At 46.9% G+C, this 24,884-nt stretch overlaps 2 protein-coding genes and 1 long non-coding RNA gene across 9 annotated transcripts in view; 1 reads left to right on the top strand and 2 right to left on the bottom strand.

The window, feature by feature from the left end:
* Positions 1-923: 923 nt before the first annotated feature.
* Positions 924-17,978, bottom strand: Ddo (D-aspartate oxidase). 4 transcript variants are annotated; one of them, XM_021638746.2, is made up of 6 exons: positions 17,840-17,978; positions 15,945-16,119; positions 14,707-14,815; positions 10,664-10,840; positions 3,353-3,488; positions 924-1,890 (listed from the first exon to the last, which is right to left on the bottom strand). In XM_021638746.2, exons 2-6 carry the CDS (start codon positions 16,114-16,116, stop codon positions 1,828-1,830), a joined length of 657 nt encoding a protein of 218 aa, XP_021494421.2. In that variant the 5' UTR covers positions 16,117-16,119; positions 17,840-17,978; the 3' UTR covers positions 924-1,827. The 4 variants fall into 4 exon arrangements, with proteins under 4 accessions (XP_021494421.2, XP_021494419.2, XP_060229544.1 ...); XM_021638744.2 differs by having other exon boundaries at positions 924-3,488; XM_060373562.1 differs by lacking the exons at positions 924-1,890; positions 3,353-3,488 and adding an exon at positions 5,328-10,456.
* Positions 17,165-24,696, top strand: LOC110549521 (uncharacterized). Of its 4 annotated transcripts, XR_009588059.1 has the most exons (4): positions 17,183-17,293; positions 18,007-18,175; positions 18,651-18,721; positions 24,566-24,696. It is a non-coding gene; the product is annotated as an uncharacterized LOC110549521 (long non-coding RNA). The 4 variants fall into 4 exon arrangements; XR_002476464.2 differs by lacking the exon at positions 18,007-18,175 and having other exon boundaries at positions 17,165-17,293; XR_002476465.2 differs by lacking the exons at positions 18,007-18,175; positions 24,566-24,696 and adding an exon at positions 19,621-21,985 and having other exon boundaries at positions 17,165-17,293.
* Positions 24,660-24,884, bottom strand: part of Slc22a16 (solute carrier family 22 member 16) — a 32,513-nt gene continuing 32,288 nt past the window's right edge. The window contains exon 8 of the mRNA XM_021638743.2: positions 24,660-24,884. Coding sequence (XP_021494418.1) covers positions 24,660-24,884 — 225 coding nt within the window.

Here is a 24,884-nt window from a genome sequence, read left to right as displayed (position 1 = left end):
ATCAGGGCAAGTAGCCAGGAAGCGTCTAATCATTCAGTCCTAGAATGCTGAGCATGAAAAACATAAAATGAGCGCGAGGCTAAAGCAGAATAGCAAACAGGGAGAGGTAGGACCGTCTGGGAGACTCGGCAAGCAAAACGAGAAAGCTGCAGCACAGATGCATGTGCAGAGAACAAATGAGAGCATTTAAAACTCATTCAGGCCAGATGGGGCCCCAGCGCTGAGAGGGACCTGTGGACTCCGGTTCCCACCCCTACTCAAGGTGCTGTTGACAGCTGACTCCTGCCTGCCAGCGAAGGGAAAATCAGTTTTCTCCAAGGGGTGTCACTGGGCTTATGGACTACACTCCAAGGCAGGCCTCCTGCCCACAGGCAGTTGGCAAACGCAAAATGAACTCCATGGATTTGGAGTTTTGTTTGGGTTCTTAATGTTGTTTGTTTGTTTTTGTCTGTTTTTGTTTTGTCTTGTTTGGGGTGGAGTTTGTGGAGTTATTTTTTTTTTCATTTTTTAGTTTTTATGGGTGTTTGTTTTGTTTTTGAGAAAGGGAGATAGAGAGAGAGAAGATAAAGGTGTGTGGGAAGGGAAGGGAAGTGCTAGGGGAGGAAAATAGCATGATCAAGAACATTACATGCAAAAAAAATTTAACAGCCCATCTCTGTTGATCCACACCCTTTGTTTTTGTTTTTAACTATTAAAAATGTTATTTTCTTGTCGAAAATGCCAGTTTATCATAGTATATTTTTTCGTGTGATGCACATAATCTTGATATAAACACGAGAATTTTGGCCATAGAAACTCTGAAGTCTGCACAGAGAGAGAGGAAAAAAGGGAGGGAGGAAGAGAGTGGAGCGGGAGGGAGTGGATAGGGAAGGAGGGTAGAGGGAGAAGAAGGAGGAGGAAGAACAAAATCTCACAGACGCCACTTTCAGTTACCTACTTTTTATTTCTTGTCATTTGTAAATTTTCAGAGGCTCTGGTTTATTTAAGTTTGATACAACATCGCCCCCTGGTGGAAATTGATAGAAAGGCGAGTGCTTGACTTAGCAAGAATCTTGGCAGCCGTGAAACAGAGTAGCGTCTGAAGCCTCAGCACAGCGCTCTACTCAAACCACATCACACATAAAACCTCAACAACAAAAAAAGTAAAAATGAGCTTTGCTAGGAATCTTCGCTACCCTATATTTTAAAATAATTTTTGAAGATTTATTAAATTTGTGCGTATGTGTGTGCATGCGGGGGCGTGCACGCACACACACACACACACACACACACACACACAAAGGCCAGAAGAGGGTGGTGTTGGAAATCCTGAAGCTGTAGTTACAGGAGGCTGTGACCCACCTGACATGGGTACTAGGAAACAAACTCTGGTTCCCCGGGAGAGCAGCAGGCAATCTTAACAGGCTGGGGTTTCTCCAGCCCTGTCCTATTTTCAGGGCCAATCCTACGCCTCCCCAAGAGGTTCAAACAGACTTTATTAGTCACAAACCATAACACTTCTCTCCAAAATTTAATGGCATCCTCATCCCAAGACTGCTTATCTCAATGAATGATACCTTTTCTCCCAGGCCCAAACCCCAGAGTCCGCTCGCAGGGACGGGTTAAAGTCTCTGAACTGACCTAAGTCAGGAAACCAAGTTAAATTCCCTGACTCAGCAAGTCTCAAACTTGTTTAATCACCCGGGACTTTTTCGGCAGGAAGAAGACTTTGTGTTGGGTGTCGTCCTGAAAGACTGCGCCATCTCCATTAGCAAATTAGCTCTCCGGTTGCACAGGCCGCCCAGTCTTCAACAAGGCTCGCTCACCGCGCGGTCAGCCAGCTCTCCATCATTGGTGGGAATGGGACACCCAGCAGCCTCGGCCACGGCGACGGTGAATCCCTGTTGGCAGCTTGACAAGATGGAGGTTGCCTAAGCAACCTCCTGAGAGAGGACCCGAGCAGCCCTTTGGGTGGGGCTGCAGGTGTTTCCAGACACCGCTGACCTAATCAGTGCCTTAAGCCATTGATGGACTATCAGGAGGCAGGGGCGGGTTATGGGGAGCGGATAACTAGGGAGGCTGCTCAGGGGCTGTATCTTGCCCCATCCTTCCTGCTGCTCTCTTGCAGGCGTGAGTTGGACAGCTCTGTTCTACAAGGCCCTCCCTGGTGTGATGGACCGACCCTAGGAGCAAACCAAGCCTTTAGGTTGTTTCTCTTAGGTGTTTGGTCCCAGAAACGACAAAGCAGAAGCAGAGACCGATGCTGCTGCCACCCTCAGGGCCAACCCCGCCGCCATCTTCTACCACTATCGCCAGCTGAGGAAAGGAAGCCGCTGTTAGCCACAGGAGGGCTGCACTGTGTGGTCCTGTGGAGATGCTAGCACGCCCTTGGGCCGCTCTGCGACCTGAGAGGATCCTGCAGCTCCACAGGGCAAGGATCCAAGTGTCCCCCACACGTTATCTCCTCCCACGAGATTATGAGCTAAAGATACAAAAATCCCCATCACTTACAACATTCATATAAATTAGCATCCGAGCCTCCAAAACTCTTAACCCTATATAACAGGTATTTTTTTTTTAATGACACATATTTTCACCAAAGGGGGAAAAATGGAGTTTTAGGTCCTGTATCATTAGTGGCAAGCTTTCTAATCTACTGACATGTGTTGCATAGTTTCTAATTTTGAAAACAAAGGTCAGATTCAACTTCCAAGCAGTGGGAAAGCTCTGAGAACCTGTGATGGCTGAGTCTCTCCAGCCCTGTCCCATTCGGGGCCAATCCTATACCTTCCCAGGAGGTTCACACAGACTTTATTAGTCACCTCTCTCCAAAATTTAATGACATCGCCATCCCAAGATTGCTTATCTCAATGAATGATACCAGGCCAGGCTGTGCTTTGACCCACAAGACCCGGGGTTATCTGCTGTCATTTGATGTCAGCTACAGCTTTGACATAGAGGCTGGGGTCCTGAGCGTGTGGACGCACTCCATCACCAGCCTCGTGGCCTCCAGAGCAGAGCCCCAGTGCACTGAGATGCCCCCACTCCCATGGCCATAGTTGTGGACCACAGGCAACCTGCGCTCCCCCTGGACCAGGACCTCCTTCTCCAGGCGAACACCTGGCCTGCTGGGCCTCAGGCCCACTTTCTCTTTTATGTCGAAGGCTCTGCGGAGAGAAGGCTCAAGAGCGCAGCACCGCAAAAAAATCTCCCTGCTGAGTCCCGCATCTGGAAACAGATTCCAGTCTCCTTTTTGTCTGGTTCCTCCCAGGGTCACATAAGACGCACCGGGATAGACATACGTCAGCCCACCTCCGTCTCGGATGAAATGCTTCACCCAGGGGGCCTGTACCTGGAGCAACTGGCCTCTTACCGGGGAAATCATGGAGTCGCCCACAAGTTGTTGGCTTCCCAGGCCTGAGCAATTGACCACGATATCAAAGGACGGCTGCAGCGCCCACAGATCTTCTATTCTCCTGGTGAGCAGCACACCTCCATTTCCCTTTATCCTGGGAAAGAGAGACCGGGTGAGCCTCGGTAGCCACCTCCCGCCCACTCCCCAGCAACGAAGGGCAGGAGGACAGAACAGCAGGCTCTCAGGAGCTTCCCCGCCTCCCTGCATCACAGCCTCGCTCCATCCTTGACCAGCGGAGACTCCTGTGGTTAATCCTAAATGAAGCCTTCTTCTAGAAATCCAAAACAAAGAAAATCATACGTCCTCACTCTTATATCATGTCACAGAGTTCCTCTATGTATATGCAAAATAAATACCAAGTTAATCTGTGCTCTAAACAACACCCAAGCAGCTCTTGTTCAGAGGCTGTTAATTCTTGCATGTGCCCTTATATCAGTCAGCACTCTCCAGAAAGTGGTTGCTCGTATTCTCTCTGTGTGTCTTTCTGTCTCTGTGTGTGTGTGTATCTGTTGTCCGTCTCTCTTTGTCACACACACACACACACACACACACACAAACACACAAGGGAGGATGTTTTCACAAAAGGAACAATCTAGACAGCTGATAGAATAAATGAGAGCTGATTTTTTTGGACCAAATAGTTTACTAATGTGAAGAAATTGCTCAGCCAAGCCTTGTGATCATTGTTAAACTGTAGGATAATATACCCCGCATAAAACCTCACCCCTTGGGCCATTTTTAGGTACACAGCTCAGTGGCTCTAAGCTCACTTACGCTGTTGTGCGACCATTGCCACCTCCCATCCCAGCGACTCTTTTCATCTCGCATGTGGAAATTCTGTAGCCATTAAAAAAATAATAATAACCACCAGTAATCTTATCATCAAAAATCTTAATCCCTCGTAATCCTATAATCTTATTCCTAGGTTCTTTACAGGATACAGGGGATTTAATATAAGAAACTCTTGGCAGTCCTGTTCAACGGATGCAGGTTGGTAACCAAGAAGCTGGAAGAGTGAAGTTTTAGCACAGAGATATGTGCGTATGTACATGTATGTGCATGTACGTGTATGAGACACACGTATGAGAGTGCACACAGACACACGTGAACACACAGTTGGTTCCATCTCTGGAGAATCCGGACAAATAGCGTGGTACCGCATCTGTCTCCCTGCCTGCTGTCACTCAGGCACATTCCAGAGAGAAAAGGGAAAGACAAAGCTGACAGCAGAGACAGACCCCCCTGCCTCTGAGAGAGCAGAAGTGAGAATGCTAGTTCTCAGCCCATCCCCTTCCAAGCCAGAGGAACAAAGGAAAGTCGAAATTTCTGGACTGTAGCGTGAAGACGTGGCCAGAAGGTAACTGAAGGCCTAGTTTCACTGCTGATCTTACCTCAACAGGAACAGAAGCTGACATTCTGCTCGCATTTCCTAGCTGGGAAGTTTAACTGAAACTTGTATTAAGATCTGCAAGGAACTGACCTTTTGACACTGGCCCCGTTTCTAGAAAATGCCACACATAGAGGAGAGTGCAAGAGAGCATTGCTGCTCCCCAGCATCACAGACCCGATGGCTGTCTTCCCCACAGCTTAGCAGAGGGTCACCGGTAGATAGCCAGCCTCTCAGCCCCCACTGTGGGGACCCCTCCCATATCACCACTGAGCAAGTCCAAGGACAGCTGTAAACCTCTGGGTTTGATTCATGTGTTATATGTTAAATATTTACAGAAGGTCCAGCTGTGTTAAGCCTTCAATAATTTGAACCCGGAGTGTACTTTCCATTTAGTCCAAGAGGTTGGTTTTTTTTTTTAATTTATTTTTTTATTAATTACAGTTTATTCACTTTGTATCCCAACTGTAGCCCCCTTCCTCATCCCCTTCCAATCCCACTCTCCCTCCCTCTTCTCCCCTTATGCCCCTCCCCCAGTCCATCTTGTCCTCCTCCCCTTCCATCTGACCCTAGCCTATCAGGTGTCATCAGGAGTGACTGCATTGTCTTCCTCTGTGGCCTGGTAAGGCTGCTCCCCCTCAGAGGGAGGTGATCAAAGAGCAGGCCACTGAGTTCATGTCAGAGACAGTCTCTGTACCCCTTACTAGGAAAACCACTTGGACATTGAGCTGCCATGGGCTACATCTGCACAGGGGTTCTAGGTTATCTCCATGCATGGTCCTTGGTTGGAGTATCAGTCTCAGAAAAGACCCCTGTGCCCAGATGTTTTTTCCTCTCATTGTGGAGCTCCTGACCCTCCAGGTCTTTCTATCCCCCCCACCCCTTCTTTCATAAGATTCCCTGCACTCTGCCCAAACTTTGGCTATGAGTCTCAGCGTCTGCTTCCATATCCTGCTAGGTAGAGTCTTTCAGAGGCCCTCTGTGGTGAGCTCCTGTCCTGTTCCCTATCTTCCCCTATTTTCAATATCTATCCTTTTTGTCCTTCTGAATAAGAATTAACCTTCTTCCCTAGGGTCCTCCTTGTTGTTTAGCTTCTTTAGGTCTGTAGATTTTAGTATGTTTATTCTATATTATATGTCTAATATCCACTTATAAGTGAGTATATACCATGTATGTCTTTCTGCTTTGGGGATACCTTTTCTAGTTCCCACCATTTGCCTACAGGATGATCTTTTCTAGTTCCCACCATTTGCCTACAAATTTCATGATTTCCTTGTTTTTAATTGCTGAGTAGTAGTCCATTGTGTGAATGTACCACAATTTCTGTATCCATTCCTCTGTCGAGGGACATCTGGGTTGTTTCCAGCTTCTGGCTTAAAGAAATGCTCAACATCCTTAGCTATCAGGGAAATGCAAATCAAAATGACCCTGAGATTTCACCTTACACCCATCAGAATGGCTAAGGTCAAAAACTCAAGTGACAACATATGCTGGAGAGGATGTGGAGAAAGGGAACCCTCTTCCATTGCTGGTGGGAATGTTTTAAGCACTAATTTTCACCCTATGTACCCTTGCTTGTTATTCAGAAAACTAATGGAAGGCAATGGTATTTACCCGGGACAAGAAAACCAAAGACGCTGTCAAGCATCTTCATGGGACCACAAACAACCAAGGAAAACCTTTCGTGTGACAGAGTGATTGAAAGGAGTGAGGCCAGAACTTTTATTTACTTATTTATTCTATGTACCTCGATTTCCACTCTCTCCATGGAACAATATGGAAGCTGAGATTACATTCATTGGATGGACACTGAGCTGTTTTTAAAAATGAAATCAGGCATAACCCTGCTACAGAAAGAAGAGTAAAGGGGTGTGCTGGGGTTGGCCTGGTGTCATTTATTCAAACGCTGACTTCAGTGCCTTGAGATCTGGTTACCATGCTACCGTGGACATTGTTGTTAATGATGAACTATCTCCTGCACCCCTGCCATGAGAAGGAATGTTCCCCAAGCATCTCTGGTTGGCTGATTAAAAGGCCCACACCTGGGCAGGGCAGAAGGTGGTAGTCATAGCTAAGGTTCTTGGGCTTTGGGGAGAGAAGGGTCGTGGGAAGGAGACAAGTATAGGAGGAGGAAGAAGAAGGGAGAAGCAGGACACTGCCATGGGTTAGCGTGGGGGAAGCACATGGCAGATCAGCACAAATGGAAGAAATTGGCCCAAATCAAGAACATCAGCAAGTATTTTGGGATTCTGGATGGGAGGTCGCCCAGATAGGAAGGATTAAAGCAGATGGCCTGGGATGGGGGCTGAGTAGTGGTAAGGAGAGTTTAGAGGACTAACATCTGCTATGCCCCAGGTGAAATCAGGCTCTTCTAAAAATCTATCTGGTATCTGTGTCATGTATTGATTGTGATCGATAATTCCACCGTATTAATTATAAGGCTAATAATAAACATTATTAGCCCAATACCCTTTATTTTCTGCAACATGAGTGTTTTGTGGTAACACTAACCAGGATGTTTGTACTGTGTTTGTGCTGTTTAAGAAGTAAACACGAACCCCACAGAAAGATGGAGTAGAAAGAATGTTAGAGCCAGGTGGGGAGGAAAGCACGGGCGGGGAGGAGAATGTGTCTTCTGGACATCATATAGCTGATGAAATCATGAACTCGCAGCAGCTGTTATGATCTGAAAAGGACCTTCACAGACTGGGCCCATCAATATTTCATCACGGATGGGAAGGGGCTTATGAGGCCCCACCCTTCCCTTGTTAGCTGCTGGAGGAGGAGGTTTCCCGAAAGCAGATGTTAACTTAGATGACCAGGTGCCTAAAAGTTACTTTTACAACCATACGAAGCTGCTACTACAGAAGTTGGGGAGACTGACTGGGGATGTAAAATGCTGGATCACTTTCCTCTCAGCTCCTGGCAAACGTGTGAGGGCCGTCCTGTAGAGAGCGCACACGGTGGCCCCAGAATCCATGAGGAAAAGGGAGATCTATTGGCTGAGAGCACTGAGTGGGACAAAGAGTCTCTGCTGGAGAAATACTGCAGTGAGGAGAGAGCAGAGACCTTTGGGTGGGGAAGGGCAGGAGGAAGGGTTCTGATTTTACGAAACTCTGACAACTTGTTAGACCACCACGCTGAAAACAGTGGAGCTGGTCACAGTGATAGCCAGATCTCACCCTGACGGGAAACGTTCAGCTACACATACCTGCGGCCCTCTAACCCTTTTTTTTTTTTTTTTTTTAGCAGCCTGAAGGTGGATCTGGTTCTGGAAGGTGGATTAGTCCTTTGGTTTTCTTCACAATGTGTCTAGACTGAATTACACTCCTTTTTTTTTTTTTTTTTCTTTTCACCATTACCTGTGTGTTTAATTGACTTACGGAGGATGGGGCCAAACCTGGTTTATTAGGGATGCCAGCAGCTCTGACCCTAACTGTCTGAAGGAGGACATCTGGACATCTCTCTTGGTACGCAGTCAGCTCTCCTCTCACCGGAGAATGAGTAGAGGTGACTCCGGCGGGGTCTTTAAAGTCAGTCAGAATGAGCGTTTAGTCGCCGTGTGAAAACAGGTTGGAGTGGAGAGGTGAGAGGCTTGGAAGACACGCTGAAGAGGGGTGAGGATGGCCAGATCAAGGATGGGAACTTATCCGAGAGCTGTTTGGGGATTGTCGCATACACACTGTTAGTCAGCTCTCAAGATGGCTGATCACCATCAGCTAGGGAGGGGAGGAATCAACTATGTTCAGTCAATATGTTCAAAAAAACAAGAAGAAGCCTAGTTTAAATTTTCAAGTCTCTGCATACAGATTTCCAGGGGAACCCAGTTTTCTCCTAGCAACACTTCCTGTCGCTATGCCTGACATACATTCCCATAATTGGAGCTTTAAAGTGTATTTTGGGTTTTTAAGGCCTCCAAGTGCATACAGTCTAATTCTGCCCTGACAACGTTCCCTGGCTGCTGACAGTTGCCATCACCAACACCCTCACGATGAACTGCATGCTACGGTACACTTCTCCGAGGGTCCATCCCAGTCTGGCAGGCTCCATGGAAACATACAAGGCATGGCAAGCACACCAGGGGTCAAGTGTAAGGCAGCTTCTGGCCCCTTGGAGGAGGACATACAGATATGGCCCAGGGCTTCTATAGGAAGATAACCCTAAAGGGGAGCAGCCATGGTCCCTTAGTCCCTAGAGGAGGAGGTGAAGATGCTTTAGGGTGATGTGTGCTTCTACACGATCTAGGAAATCGGAGGCGACAAGCAGGTGGGAGAGCATTAGAAAAAGTGGGGGAGTCAAGGCCTGTCCAGAAAAAGCAACAGAGATGAAAACCAACAGCACGGGCAGGGCAGGGAGGTCAGTGCTGTGTCCGGCGTGGGTCTCCTCGGAGCCATGGAAAGAAATCAGCCGTGTAAAGTATAGGCCTCCCACACTGATAGGGACCACCAGGCTTTCTAGATGTCAGCAAATGCAGGGTGACTCTGGTCCCCACAGAATAATTTATTTAGGTAGGCTGCCTGGCAGGGGACTTACCGCCTCTGCAATTCATTTCCTGGGATGGCAAGCAAAAAAAAAAAAAAAAAAAAAAAAAAACAGCCAAGTATGCAGCTTTACAGTCCCAAGATATAAAATATCACCTGCATAGGTGATTAAACTTCTGAGGGTTTTTTTTTGGGGGGGGGGTGCTGTTCTAGACATTACTGGGCAATGTTTGAGAAAAAGATGATCTTTTCTGCTCTTGGAAAAAATGAACGGTCTAAGATATAATGAGATAATATATGTTCCCCAGGTTGTCATCTCCTAGCTGGCGCTGAGGCGGAAGCCCCTGCTACCTGGCACGCTGAGAGGAGTGTTCCCTTTTGAATCAGGACAGAAGGCAGAGCTCACACTGTGGCGAAGAGGCGTGGGAGTCAACAGAACAGGCCCGAGTCTGAGGAACAGCAGGGACTGCGTGGCCGCCCATCTGGGCCTGCCCAGCCCACAGACTGAGCCCCAGATGTCCTCTTCCCTCACCGTGGGGGCATTGCCCCTCTTCCCACCAGCCTAAAGGGCTCCTCTTGGGCTTGGGCGGCGACAGACCCTACCTTGTTCCACAAAGCCTTTCTTCCAGGTTAGAAAAGGGGACAGGTGGCCCTTGTCACCCACCATATCAGCCAACTGGCCAGACGCCACGGTCGTTAGGTATATTAAAAAAAAAAAAAGACAACTAAACTTCAAAATACCGCTGGTCCCAAACATTTTAGATGCAGGTTATTTACCAGATTTGGGGGTTGACAGCACTTACGATCCCCACATCTCCAACCCACAGGAGCATGCAATGTGGAGCAAACCAGCAAGAAGAGATTTATAGATGTGTCTCAGCCGAAAATACTCTACTTGTGAATCCTAACAAGCTAGAAAAAGGCAGTGCTGAGAACCAAGCCAAAACGAAAGGGCAAAGGTTTAAGGGCGAGATTTTAAGGAAGCCTTAGGTACTTTAGATAAGCCCTCCACTTTCATATTCTCATTCATGATCACGTTAGCGACTTTATAATAACAATGAAGCTACTTTTAGTGAAAATGAGAAAAACTCAACAATAATTGGGATGAGAAAAACCTAAGGCTTTTCCTGCATTATCCGAGCGTCTCCATTTTCTGAAAAAGCAAACTGAGATTTTTCCGTCGTTGGCTTCTCTCTGAAGGAATGGGGGGACAAGTGAGGCAACAAGTTGCCGTGAGCAAGCGTGGTGTGGACTGAGTCCTCGCCCCGTGACCAGCATCAGCTTCCACCCGGCCCTGGCGGTTTGTGAGCCCCGGCGAGCCTCCTGCGCGCTCTATGCACAGCTGTGCCATCATTAATCGCCGTGTCAAACCCGGGGCGACGCAAAGACACTGCAACCAACCTTTTCTCCAGCCACGGCAGGTAGGCAGAAGTCTCGCATTTCAGGGTTGTGAAAGCCTGACCAAACACGTACTGAGGGAACCGCTTGAGCTCAGCCTCCGTCATCTTGCGAAATCCCAGGACGACGTCAGCCCAGAAAGGCACCTCCTCCGCGGGGACACTCCGGAACACCTGCCACCTGGAGCGCCCCAAGCAGAAGAGGCTCCGTAAGTTAAGTCCATATAAACTCCCTAAAGCATTTTAAAACTTCACTTCCTACAAACACGAAGAGGAGAAGACCAGTCCTTCCCATCTCTTGGGTCCGGATAACTGAGTGGCTGGACATCAGAGGTTCTGCCCTGAGGGGTCAGAGCTTTGGGGTGTCCCCCTGGGCTGGGGGTTTCTCATTGGTGGACGCCCACCTAGCACGCACCAGCTCAGATTTCAGATCCCCAGCGTCACAAAAAACAAAAATAGCGTGTCTTTTTAAAACGCTAACTTAAATTGTCTTTTCTGAGATATTTTTGCCACAATTTCCTCTTATTTACAGGTGACTATTATTTCAGAGGGAAAGTTTTTTTAATGTTTTGCACCGCTTCACATGAAGAAGAAAAGGAAAATGTGAGGAACTCGAAGGTTAGCCTTGATTTTGAACATTTATTTTTTCGGTTTTTTTGTTTGTTTGTTTTGGGCTTTTTTTTTTTTTTTGGTTTTGTTTTTCAAGATAGGGTTTCTCTGTGTAGCCTTGGCTGTCCTGGACTAGCTTTGTAGACCAGGCTGGCCTCAAACCCAGTTTGAGTTCGGCCTGCCTCTGCCCCCCGAGTGCTGGGATTACAGGCGTGTGCCACCGTGCCTGGCTTGGACACATTCATTTCTTTGGCAGTATTTAATGAGGAACTCTTATGTCAGGATACTTGTCCTAGGCTACTGCACCCTGCTGAGCGTGGTTTCTCACAGTTAGTAGGAATTTGATTGTTTTTTGGGACAGGGTCTCACTGTGTAGCTTTGGCTGGCCTGGAACTCGCTACAGAGCCCAGGCTGCCTTCAAATCTAAGCGATCCTCCCGCCTCGGCCTCCGGAGTGCTGGGATTAAAGGTATGCATCACTGTACCTGGATAACTGGAAGGGGGCAGGCCTGTGGAGTTTAGGTCGAGTCCTAGGTTATGAAGTAAGAGTCACCATGTTAATTAACTATGGAGACTGTAGCGCAGTGGGGTGGAGGAGTCGACCGTGGTACCCGTAGTTAACAAGAAGCCTGTGACTCCGGGTGAATCCGACTAAAGCGCATAGCATGAAAATTTCAAAGAAATGACAAAATAATATTTTTAACTAGATATTTTAAAAAGGAGAAGCCTGGAACAGGCTGCCTGTAGCTGCTACACATTTGGACTTTTCAAGTACCGAGCTGTTTCCACCAGCAATTGGCAATCGTCCTTGCTCTAAAGTAGCAAGGCGCGATCTGAATGTTAAAGATGCCGTGGCTAACATGCTGGCAATTGTGTCTCTCGGAATCCCGGTTCTCTCAAAGAAGAGGCCTTAGAAGGTGCTGTGTGGGCGTGGCTGAGTCTTCCTCCTTGTCGTTATGCGTACCCTGCCATCCTCCACAGCTTTGCCGCCTCACGGCCCTCTCCAGCAGCACCCAATTCTAAAATGTTAACAATCTAGCCAAGTGCTAATAAGAGTCCTCCTCCTTGATCTCCACCTTCCTACACCATTAACTTCTGTTGTTTGGTTTTTGAGACAGGGTCTCTCGCCGTGTAGCTCTGGCTGTTTTGGAAACCACTCTGTAGACCAGGCTGGCCTCAAACTCACAGAGATCCACCTGCCTCTAGCTCCAGATTGAAAGCTGGGATTGAAAGCTCCATCACCTGGCTTAACTATTTAAACCCTATCAAATCTCCTCTTAGTCATTTCTCAGAGCTATCCATTCCATTTCTTTTTGTTTTGTTGTCTTTTTTGTTTTGTTTTGTTTTTATTTTTGTTTTGTTTTTTTTTTTTTGAGACAGGGTCTCTCTGTGTAACCTTGGTTGTGCTGGAATTTGTTCTGTAGACCGTCCTGGTCTACAGAACTCACAAAGATTCACCTGGCTCTGCCTCCTGAGTACTGAATTAAAGGCATTTTCAATGTATCCTGCTACCATCTCTCTCTCCTCCAGTTTAGTCTCTACAGTACAGATACAATGCCTTTTCAATGCAAATACAAACAGTTACCTCGCTGCGTAAAATCCCCCAGTAACTGCTCAATACCATGACTTATTTGAGTCCTTCAGTACAATGCCTGAGACTGGCCAGTGTGTGCATGTGTGCGTTCGTGCGTGTGCTGTCTTCTCTGCCTAGAACTGTCTCTCAAAGGAATCACTTTTTCCTACATGGCTTCTGACGAGTTTCTGGAGCAAATTCTTCTCTAGGGCACAAGTCTCTCCATGGCTCTCTGTTTTGCAGTCTCTGGTAACTGATGCCTCTCCCCAGAGGCCCCAGCCACCTGAGGACAGGACTGTGTCTGTCTTCTGTAAAATTCACTCCACACATATTTATTAAGCATTTACTATATGTGAAATTCTTCATTGCCACATCCCCGAGACCTGGAAGACCAGCTGTAGAGTGCTGCCAAAATTCTTCGTGAAGGGATGAATTGGAGATTAAGGTTATACTGAAGACGCGCAGGACGTGTGGAAAGCCTCAGTTCCCAAAGGAAAGCATATCGGGACATGTCTGTTTCTAAACATTAGTTACAGACAGTGTTGGTGAATCCCTATTGGTTTTGGAACAGGTTAAGTGTGATTCTAGTACAGTGAACACCACGCTTCCACGTGGCTCAGTAACTAACCTTGGAGGGAGAGAGAGAGTAGGTCCAGCCATTGAAAAAATAAAAATAAAAAGTCCATGGCTCCATGACCAAGCAAAACCTGCTACTTTGGGTAGGGGCTTTGGAAAAGTAAGGATGTCCCCATCCATCCTGGTGGTTATCTGGTGAGGGAAGGCAAGAGAGAAAGAGTATAAATCCTTTTGATACACACCTGCACTTCCAAGAAGTGTCCACGGGGCCTGGCATCAGAGGGGGAAGCTGGGACTTCTCCTTTCTACTGTTTATTTTTAACATTTATTTGTTTACTGTACATATGTGTGTGTGTCCTCCATGAGTTTATGTGTACTGTATGCAGGAGTCCACAGAGACCAGAGGGGACACCAGAAATCCTGGAACTGGAGTCATTATGTGGATGCTAGGAACTGGGCCCGGACCCTCTGTGAGAGTAGAAAATGCTCTTAATCACTGAACCATCTCTCCCGTTCTAACACTTGTACTTTTTAAATAGCCTTAATGGCATGAAGATAGACTGGGACTTGAAAATGTCCCTCTATGTCCAGAGGACTGTGCTAACACATAGGATAACATAGGTGACAAATGCCTTTTGTCATTTGACACTGTGACCTAAATTAAAGATGCGAGAGCACTGTGTAATCTCTGCTTAGGAGAATATAGGATGAAGTCATTATGTTTTAAGTGCTGCTTGTGTTAGAAATGCTAAATTGGACGTGTCATCAAACCCCACTTAATCATGCATTTCCTCCAAATCAGATGTTAACAATCAAACAGAAAGGTGTTAATCATTTCAGAAACACTATTTTCCAAATGACACTTTGAGGGATAATTTTAGGGCTGGAAATAGAGCTCAATGGTAGAGCACTTGCCTAGTATGTACGAGACCCTAAGCTCAATTTCCAACAATACCTTTCTGGCTAAAAGCAACTTTAATGATGAATGCACAGGTCCTACTTTGGGGGAGGCCACCTCATCTTCTAATGATTCTCAAATAAGACAGCCCTCCGCCTGAGGTCTCTGTACCCATCCTAGTGTCACACCTCTTTCCTCTCCATCAGCTGTGCCACACTCCACACACCCAAACTCGGTGTCTATTTGCCATTCCGGATCTTTGCTTATTGTTCTCCATATTCTCAAACCACTTCGCATCCTGAAGTCTTTCCTAAATCCTTCCTCATACCGGTGTGTTCTGCTGGCCTCTGATATCTGTGATGTTCTAAAGTCCTTCAGATCCCTCTTCTTACCCAGATACCAGGAGAACACCCGCATCCGAGGCTTCTGCAGACTTGGCGATTTCAGATAGGTGCTGGAAGGTCTCTCTAAACCATTGCTTCTGCACGGGCTCAGGCGTCTCTGGGTGGCCATGGAGAAATGCAACAGAACCCCCAGAATTAAAGTGTTGATGTGTCTATCTGATCCATTCTTGTAATGATTTACTGACGGAGGGCAAAGGACACAGGAACCAGGAACATGTCTCAGGCACAAAGGTATATTCTCAAGATGCTGGTCTGAGCAGAAATGAGGGTGGATCTGGGAAATCCAGCCAGGAACGTTGTTGGAACAATAGAAAGAACTGAGACACCCCATTTCTGAGGGCTGGAAATACAGTGGGTGATGTGCAGGGCCCCCAGGTCAATAAAGACATATTAGTAGCAAGACTATTAAATAAATCACTGATTATAAAATAAACAAATATTCCGCTAGTATTCATTAAACATTGTCATCAAGGAAAAGCGTGTCCATGTGAGTGTGCCACACTCTTCCAAAACTGCAGGCAGGCTGCTTGTTTAGAGATAAAGAAGAAATAATGGATATACTGCAGAATTCTGTTAGATCTCAATGGACTGTCCTCCAGTGACTTAGGTCAGTGTGGAGAGCTGATTTCATATGCATCCCAGTGTTCCTACCCCTAAACCCTACAAGCACAATGGGGGCTGCTTGCTACAGAAATCATCCCCAAAAACCAGACAATTCCAACTCAGCTGTGGATTGAGCAAGCGTGATGACCTAATTCCTATTCAAGTGCTGGTCAAACAGAACTGTAGTAACCAGAGTGGCAGGGACAATTGCAAACGCAGATAGAGACTGGTCCTGTGTGGGGCACCATTTTGAACTCTGAATATTAGCACATTTAACCTTCAGAAGAGCCTGCTGGACAGGTGTGGAGCAGGAAGTGTCTATGACTGGGGCTGGTTTGAATCATGTCTAAGGAAGAAGCCTGGGGAACAGAACAAGCCTTCATCTAGCAGCAGCAGAAAGACAAAGAAGCTGGTCCAGGAGACCAAGGTGTTCAGCCACAGAGAGAGAGTGGAGCCCCCTGTGATTTGGATGAACCCTCAGATGAAGTGCCCTCTTTAAAGATGACTGAGGGACACCAGGAAGCCTTCAGGGTCATTCACTCAGGCCTGGTGTAAAGCAAGGGGACCCCAGGAAATGGTCTCAAGTGTAAAATTAGCATCTTGCAAATATATCCCTCTCTCACCTGGATACCTGTGAGGAATAAGCATTCCAGCTGCTACATTACTGGTGGTGTCAGGTGTAAACTTGTCTGAGATGACAGTGACGGAACACCGGGGGACCATCTCAGAAACGCACACAGCGGTAGACAGACCAATCACGCCAGCTCCGACGACCGCAATGCGTACCGTGTCCATGGCCTAAGGAGGGAAATGCAAACAGGCCTCCTTGCTTAGGGTGTTTTTCTTGGCCCGGATGAAGTCTGATCCTACAATTCTTTCCTCACATCGGGCAGCCCCTCAGAATAAGACTTCCTTCTGGTGTTTCCATGGGTGAAGCCCGGCAACTCTTTAAACCCTCCTCCCATAAATAACAGTGTGAACGATGAGGTCCCCACAGGCATTTGATGCCGAAACAAAATCAGCCTAGGCTTGCCTGCCACACTCGCCACCAGGAATCACATCGCATCTGGGGGTAAATTATTAGTCATGGTGCCCTGGCCTGAACTTTTCCCTAGAGGCATGTTCTAGGGAATGCTGATGATGCAATAGAGGCCTGGAAAGCAGCTGAGCTGTGTGACCTCTGCTCCCAGGACCCACTGGAGAACAGACACGGGCATGATTCGTGCAAATCCCTTTTGAATGATAGCATCTCAGAGAGCGTGAATGATTGAAGTCATCATCTCCTTCCCCATCTCTGTCTCCTCCTACTCCAGAACTCTGGGCCTGAACTGCTCCTAATTGGACAGCACGTTTTCAAATTACAGAAATCGGGGTTCCTGGCTGGACCACGCCATGGGTGGGCCTACAGCACAAAGGAATGGCCCAAGATCTGTTAGCTTTCTAGGCCCTCATCTGAAGGCTCCACCAAGGGAATCCTTATTAGCTCACGTTAAGTGGTGAATGAGAGGCCATTGAAGCTGTCACCCAAATAGTTCCCTTTGGGGAGGATGTAGGGGAAATGTAGGTGCCAGATGACTGCTCTGGGGCACCCGAAGACCAACATCTTGTGAGGAGTAAAGAGAGTGGCAAAGACTTGAGTGTCCTTCCTCCTACCCCTCACCAGAGGCAGCAGGAAGCCGTGACTCCCCACTGCCCTGTCAGCCTCCTTGCCTGCCTTCATTTCTTTGTCTTACTATGTCTGCTCCCTGCCCAGCCCCCTCTGTCTAGCTCAACTCCAAATTAAGGAGAAAGAGAGAGAGAGAGAGAGAGAGAGAGAGAGAGAGAGAGAGAGAGAGAGAGAATTGTTTGAGTTACTCATTGCCTCACTTTGTGGGGCAAAGTTCTAACACCCAGTCAACTGTTTAGGTTGTCAGCCTAAAAACCTGCCCTTGGCACAATTCCTTCTTGCAAAATGCAGCGAGCAGGGGATCAGGTAAGGTGGCATGCTCCACAGCAGACATCAGGAAGTCTGGCTGTGTGGGGCTCTTTGCCTTTTTTCTAGCTTCTTATGACCCACCCCGCCCCCCACTCTATGAGACTTTGAAGCTTCCCAGGGAGGTTTTTGTTCCTGAACTGTGTGTATTTCTGAGCAGATGGGCTGAGATGCTAACTGCCAGCGCTGAGGGAAGACAGGAGAGGGGTCCCAGCACATGACAGTTTAGCAGGGGAGTTCTGGACATGTTTCCAGGGGGCGTCATAGAAGACAGACAGCCATGCCCTTGCTCGCCACTATTTCACAGTGGCTTTGTCTGCCCAGCAGCCTTTCTCCACAGCTCTAATAAGTTAACACGAGGGTGAAAGCAATCTGTGGCTAAGAATAACCAGCCTCCAGTGGAGTGGACCGAGAGCCAGATAGATAGGAAGTATTCTGGTGTAGCGTGACCTGTCAATCTCTGACCCCAGTCCCACCAAGACACACCCCCAAACTCCCAGAGTGCAGACAGAATGACCCCTGAGCCAAGAGTGGGGATTCAAATACCTGTCTCTGAGAAGGAAGCCTTGTATCCGGAGACCCTGGCACCAACACTTGTTTTTCAGTGACCTGTTAGCCCGGTCTCCTAAGAGACTGGGAAAGCAAAACGCCTTCCCATTGGGGAAATTATTAAGAACGTTCTCTCTGAGCTTACTCCCCATTGGCCCAAGCAGCCGTTTCTGCCTCCGACTCCCCACGAGAGAGGAGCATGCAAGCTCCGTGGAGCTGCATCCCTGCCAAGCCTGCAAGGGAAGGTTCGTCCTCCGTGGCCTGTCTTTGTCTGGCTTCCAAGCATTCAGCTTGCCACCAGCCTGGAGTTTCTCCAGCTGATTTGTTTGTGTGGTAAATATCGGGTAGCCTGTCTGACTTCCAGAAAGTTCCAGCTAGAACCAAACACCTGTTTCCTCATTGCCCTGTACCGAGTTGTCTGCCATCTCCCACTAGGGAGCTGGCTCTAGAGGCTGGGCAGCTTCAGAGGGTAGGATGAGCAGGATGCGAGACAGTGAAATGCTGTTGATAGCTGAGATGAGCCGGACAACTCGTTCAGAAAATAAGTCAGGAGGAGGCAAATATTTATAGAAGGGACCAGTATTTGCTTGGTGTCAACTGTATGCAAAACACTTGAAACTTGTTTGTTTCTAGTGAAGCAATTTGATGTGTCACAGTAGTGATAATATATGTTAGAGCGTTATTTTGTATTTAAATTGCTGTGGTCTGTGGGGGGTATGTGTTCATGAGTGCAGTGCCCATGGAGGCCAGAAGAGGGCATCAGATCCCCTGGAGATGGAGCTACAGGGGCTTATACATCTGATTATAGGTGCTGGCATCCAAACTCTGACCTGCTGGAAGAGCAACAAGGGTTAACTGCTGAGCCATTTCTCCAGCCAGGTAATTTTAATATGATAAGATTAACTATATTAATATACTAATAGAAGATTTAGCATTAGCCATGCCTGCGTCACCAGGTAACACCGCTGTCCTAGATGCTGAGATAGATACTATTGTATCCTCCTCATTCTATAGATCTATAAACTGAGGCTCCAAGAGAGTGAGGAAAACCTCGTGGTCTCTTGGAGTCTGAGTGGCACACTCCAGAGTCATGCTCCCAGGCAAAGCAGGGGTCCTCGCTGTCTTATCTTGAGCAAGTCAGCTGCCTTCTGAGTGTGTCTCTCCATCTAAAAATGGGGAGAAAGACGATTCTCTTTGCATGTTGCTGGGAGCCTCTGGTGAGCTCAGGCAGGTAAGATTGTATAGATGGCAGTCCAGGTGGCAAAGGGGAAAAGAAAATACACTTCCCTTCTGTGCCCACAGCCCACAGTCCCTCAGTCACTGAACATGGAACATTTCTGTGACTAGCGGACTGGGTTTTCCTTTTTCTCCACACATAACCAGAAACCAACACGGCAGCTTCTCTAGCAGACACCTCATCTAGCTCAGAGGAGTTCTCTTCCAAGTTCAATTCAATTCAGGTACCTTCTACCTGGATGTGACATCCGATGCCACAGGCTGAGGGCTCAGTCCATTAGACTTGCTCTTTATCAAATGTCAGGCCTTCAGGTTGTGGCCCTGTGCTTCGGGCCTATCAATGGCAGCACAAATCAGGGTTCCTGCGGTGCCCATGTTGGGCTCATTTCATTCGCTGCAGCACCTCACAGAACTCAGGAACGCTTGGTGTGGTGTCCAGGCTGCAGGTGAAGAGCCAGAAGAAAACAGCTACCCATGCCCTTTCAGACTTTTATGTAGACTTCCTTCGGTAGGTGTGACTGATTACAGCTTTGTTCTTTAAGGACTGGATCTCACTTCCCTGGACACTGAGGGAGGATACCAGGAGACTCTACCTTTCCTGATCATGCCTTGGTCTTTTCTGTGACCAGGCTCCTTCATGAAGGAGGCCCCATCAACAAGGCAATGTGTCTTTACACAGACGACTCTCCTGTTCCTGCAGCTGCTGAGAGTTTTAGGAGCTATCGGAATTTTAAAATGAAAACCGAATGTACACCGCTTCGTATCCCTGGTGGCGTCCATGTTTTATTGAGCATGACTATAGAACCAGGAAATGTTTACAGTCCCTCTGTTGAGGAACACTGCAGAGGCTTTAAGAGAGTTAAGGATTTCTAAGGTGATAGTTTTCTCCTTTAGGTATCAGGTAGAGTAAGACAGGTCTCTAATAGCACAAAAGTAAGTGTTGGGAAAGAGAAGAAAGAATGCAGGAAGGCCCCAAGGACCACAGAGACTAGACAGACAAAGAAAAGGAAGGAGAGACATCAGATGGTGGATGGTGTGAACCAGGGGCAGAAACTTGCACAGTGAACCACAGAGCAAAGAGTGGGGGCTATCTGAAGAAAAAATGGGAGGCAGCTGGGGAGCTGCGTACAGGAGCAGCCTGTGGAAGTGCTGGGATTGCCACAGCAATGGGAGCCATGAAAGGGAGGCATTGGGCTCCCTCCTTCCATACCTTGGCCAAGGCTCTGCTCTCCTTTAAAAATCAAGAAAAGGAAGCAATGTTTCCTAAGAAATAAAACCCAGGAGGAGATTATAACACTGGAAGGTCCTTTATTTTCTTTATATAGAGCAATAGCAATGTGACTTGAATAAGGAGTCGTTTGGTAAACTGAGGAGAAAACCAAGTTAGGTATAGCTGAGGGTGTAAGTCAATAGGGCCCTGAGGGGCCATCTGGTGAAGTCTAGTGTAAGAGTTTACAGGTGCATGGCTGAAGCCAAAGTGTTAGGACTTGCTCCTTGGAATACTTATAAGGAAACAGAGCTGATATGCTATGACTAGCTTCCAAGTATTACAGATATAGCGTTTTATATTTTTCAGTGTAAAATCAAAAGGCCTCACATGTTAAGGAATTGCCCAAGCCATGCATGGTGGTAGGTGCATTCAGTCCCAGCACTTGGGAGGCAGAGGCAGGCAGATCTCTGTAAATTTGAGACCAGCCTGGTCTACAGAGTGAGCTCCAGGACAGCCAAAGCTACACAGAGAATCGCTGTCTCAAAACAGGGTGGCGGAGGGATAAAGAGATGGTTCAGTACATCCTAGGTCTGATTCCCAGAAACCACATGATAGCTCACATCCAGTAATACTGGGGTCTGATGCCCTCTTCTGGCATGCAGGTGTACATGCAGGTAGAGCACTCATGTAGAGTAAATAAATAAATCTAAAACAAAGATAAGCTTTTGACGTTCCGCCCCTAGATAAGGAGCTGTTGGCAATAGGCAACTACAGTGAGAGGGATCGTTCAGGAATGCAGGCCCTGAGAGGCCCCTCATGCTCCAGTAGATGGCCCTATGCCCGCACACAGACTGGGAACATAGGTGAACTCAGTGTGTGTAATAAAAAGTGAAGAAGGAAAATGGGCCAGGCGGTAGTTAGTGCACACCTTTTTCCCCAGCTCTTGAGAGGCAGAGGCAGGCAGATCTCTGTGAGTTCAAGGCCAGCCTGGCTACACAGAAGAACCTATCTGAAAAAGAAGAAAAAGAAGCTCAGAGGTAGAGTGCTTGCCTAGCAAGTGGAAGGCCCCGGGTTCAATCCTCAGCTCTGGGAAAAAAAAAAAAAAAAAAAAAAAAGGTGGGGGGAGGAGCAGGAGCAGGGTATAGGAGAAGAGTTGGAGGGGAAGGAATGAGGGCAGATCAGATATATCCAGTATATGAAATTCTCAAACAATAATAATTTATATATGTAGTTCATATAACAGATAGAACCCAAAATGTACAAGACTATTTTGAATGAAATTATACTTTATTAAGAGGTATTAAAAGATAAACAACCAAGGTATGCTGCCTAATTTTATTTCAACTTGACACAAATGAGGATCATCTGACTTCATCTGAGGAGGGACGCTCAGTTGAGAAAAGATCCTAAGACCAGGCTGTAGGACATTGTCTTAATTAGTGATCGATGTAGGAGGGCCCACCCCATTTTGTATGGTTCCATTCCTGGGCTGGTAGTCCTTGGTTCTATAAGAAAGGCTGAGCAAGCCTATAAGCAGCACCCCTCCATGGTCTCTGCCCCATCTCCTGCTTCCAGGTTCCTGCCCTGCTTGCGTTCCTGTCCTGACTTCCTTCAGTGAGGAACAATGGTGGAAGCGGAAGCTAAATAAACCCTTTCCTCCCAACTTCTTTGTAGTCATGGTGTTTCATCATAGCAACCCAAGTCCTAAGACAGAGAGAGAACACAAAAGCATTACCAGAAGCATCGACAACAGAACAAAGATTCAGTTTTTCCTAAATCAATCTGAAATTCTAATTTAATTCAAACCAACAGCATGCCTGTAGCTTTATTAGCAGCAGGGTGGTGTGGGCTTCTGGGTTTCCGGTCAGCAGCAGAAGTGTCTTTGAAGCATTGGCAGTAGAAGCAGAATGAGCGAACAGGCTCCAGCCCAGCCATGAGCAGCTTGGTTTCCAAGCAGCTTTTCCTACTCTAGTTTATTCTGCCAGTCCTCTCTACACTTTTGTAACTGATTTAACCCTTCTCTGCCGTTAACCCTTCTCTGCCTTGAGTATCTTGAGCGGTGTTCAGGTTGGTTTTGGTACGGATGCTGTGGCCTGAATATTTTTGCTCCCTGCTAATGTCAGAGCCCTAACTCCCAGCATGACCAGGAACATTGAGAGGTTACTGGGGTTAATGAGGTTATGAGTATGGGACACTTTGTAAAAAGAGATGCTGGTGGCTCTCACACTCTCCAGTGGGGACACCATGAAATGTCATCCATCTTGAAGGAGACCTCATAATGTGACCTACCACGTCAGCATCTCACTTAGACTTTATACCTTTCTAACAATAACAAATAGATTGTTCTTGGTTCTGCCAACTAGTTTGTATTTTGTATTACAACCCAAGCTGACTGGGACAAAGCATAAAGAAATGCCCCGAATCCCTAGGTTGGATTCCAAACTCCCCGGAATATAAGTACAGATGGAGATGAGGTCTTCACAGAGGTGGTTAAGTAAAAATGAGGTCCTCAGGTAGCAGCATCCCTCCATGGCCTCTGCATCAGCTCCTGCCTCCTGGTTCCTGCCCCATTTGAGTTTCTGCCCTGTCTTCCCTTGGCCATGGGGAACTATAAGCTAAAACAAAGCCTTTCTTCCCCAAATTGCTTTTGGCCATGGCATTTTTCTCAGAGCAGACCTGAGATGCCAAATCCCTTCATTTCCCTATTTGTTTTTATTTTGTCTTATTTCACAAGAGGAGAAAAGGGTTTTGTTGGTTTGCTTTACCTTTTGTTTTACAAGCGTAGAGTCCAAATGAAGAACTAAGCAATTACCCCATGAACTGAATTAATATAAAATGCTTAAATAATTCAGGTCAAGTGTGGCTCCTCTATTTCTCTTGGCAATTTTTTTAAATTCACACAATTGCTTCGCAGACTTTCCTCTGTACATAACCCACAAGACTTCATCAGTTCTCATGCATTAGACATTAGGTGATGCTCAAATAGCAAACTTCCAAGTGTAAAAAAAAAAATAGTGAATTTATGATGAAATCATAATCAGGAAAATTCCCAAGCCCAGGAGGAAAAAAAGAATGCTTGGTAAATGTGAAATGTTTTAATAGATAAGACTATGAAATCATTAGTACTTGAAATGTCCAATGTGGTAAGCTGTTTTGGGAAGACGATAGTTTAAACTGAAGTCGAAGAGAAAAATTTTAGTGAATAAAAATAAGAAAAAAAAAACTTTAAATTACTTTATAATGAAAAACATTTGAAGACTTATTGATTCTCCTCTGCTGCGTGTGGGTGTTTCACCTCCATGTGTCCCGCGGTGCCCCTGGAGGTGGGAAGAGGTCCTTTGGAACTTGAGTTCCAGTTGGGTATTAGCAGCTTTGTGGGTACTGGGAACCAAACCCAGGCCTCCTGTGAGAGCAGTAAGTACTTCTCCCTGCTGAGCCACCTCTCCAGTTGCGTGCCTGCTCTTTCAAGAGAGGAGGAGTACACGTGAGTGTGCATCAGCCCCAGAGTCAGATGGGACCTAAAGTCAGTGTCCCTGAATGATGCAGAGCGTCCAATAAACCTACAGAGAGAATTTAGTAGATGGGGGGAGGGGCAGGATTAAAACATCAGACCAAAACCGCATTTCCTGCCCCTGGCCCAAACCTGAGCATGCTGGTTTGCCCCTTCAAGCTTACTGGAAAGCAAGAGGTCCTTTTGTAACTCTGGTTTCTTATGGCTTCATTATGAAGGCAAACATCCTTTGACAAGGCTTTTCTGAGGAAGATTCACAAACAAGGGGAAAACATCAGAATTTTCAAGGGGCTTTGTTAAAAACAAACAAACAAACAAACAAACAAACTCATAAAGCCCAGTATTTGGTATCTTCCACTCACAACACCAGCACTCAGGAGGCTGAGGCAAGGGGATTGCAATCCAGTTTGGGACCAGCCTAGGCTGCAGTGTGACACCCTGGTCTTAGCAAACAAACAGAAAGGAGAGGAACAAAAAGAAAGAGGAGACAATAGGGCATGAAGAAGAAAGAAAAATCCTCACATATCCCCTTCCTAGATGGCATCCTTGGAGACAGAAAAGGTGGGAGCAGCGGCACCCACGGAAATATCTAGCATCCCCCAACCCTGCGCAGTGGCAAGGGATGGGGAAAGAGAATAGAAAATGTGGGACAAATATTTTGCAACAATAAGCAGCTTAAAAAGAATGAGAATTCTCATACTGGTTTTTATTTCATTTACTTTTACAAAACAGTGGTTTAATCCTTTCTCACATTTTTCTAATGCAGGTACATAAGTAGCACATGGGAAGAAAGAACAGCACCTCTCCAACAGGAAGTCGCTGATGTCAACATTCCCGGCGCTGGGCGCTTTGTAAGACATTCATTTCCCACCATTAAATTCGACAAGGTTAATCACGTCCATGCTTCCTCTCCTGTTTTCCATCTCAGAAATCTCATCTTCGGGAGGGGCTTCACTGGACAAATCCTTGCTTTCTGGCACCTGCTGTGCAGCCGGCTCCCAAGTAGATGTCATTGGTTTGTTTTGGGTTTCTGGAAGCATCAGTGACAACAGTCCACTCAGGATGGCCAGGATCCCAAATAAAAT

This window comes from Meriones unguiculatus, chromosome 20, assembly GCF_030254825.1.
Source record: "Meriones unguiculatus strain TT.TT164.6M chromosome 20, Bangor_MerUng_6.1, whole genome shotgun sequence".
NCBI classification, from domain to species: Eukaryota; Metazoa; Chordata; class Mammalia; order Rodentia; family Muridae; genus Meriones; species Meriones unguiculatus.
Note: the sequence above shows the minus strand (reverse complement) of the source record. Positions and strands in the feature narration are given on the sequence as shown.

Excerpts from the sequence above, each read along its gene's own strand:
- Ddo (XM_021638744.2), bottom strand. The coding sequence starts at position 16,116 with ATGGACACGGTACGCATTGCGGTCGTCGGAGCTGGCGTGATTGGTCTG. Across the intron at positions 14,816-15,944 it reads TATTCCTCACAGGTATCCAG|AGACGCCTGAGCCCGTGCAG; the intron begins GTGAGAGAGGGA and ends ATGGCCACCCAG. Across the intron at positions 10,841-14,706 it reads GGTGTTCTCCTGGTATCTGG|GTGGCAGGTGTTCCGGAGTG; the intron begins GTAAGAAGAGGG and ends GGGGCGCTCCAG.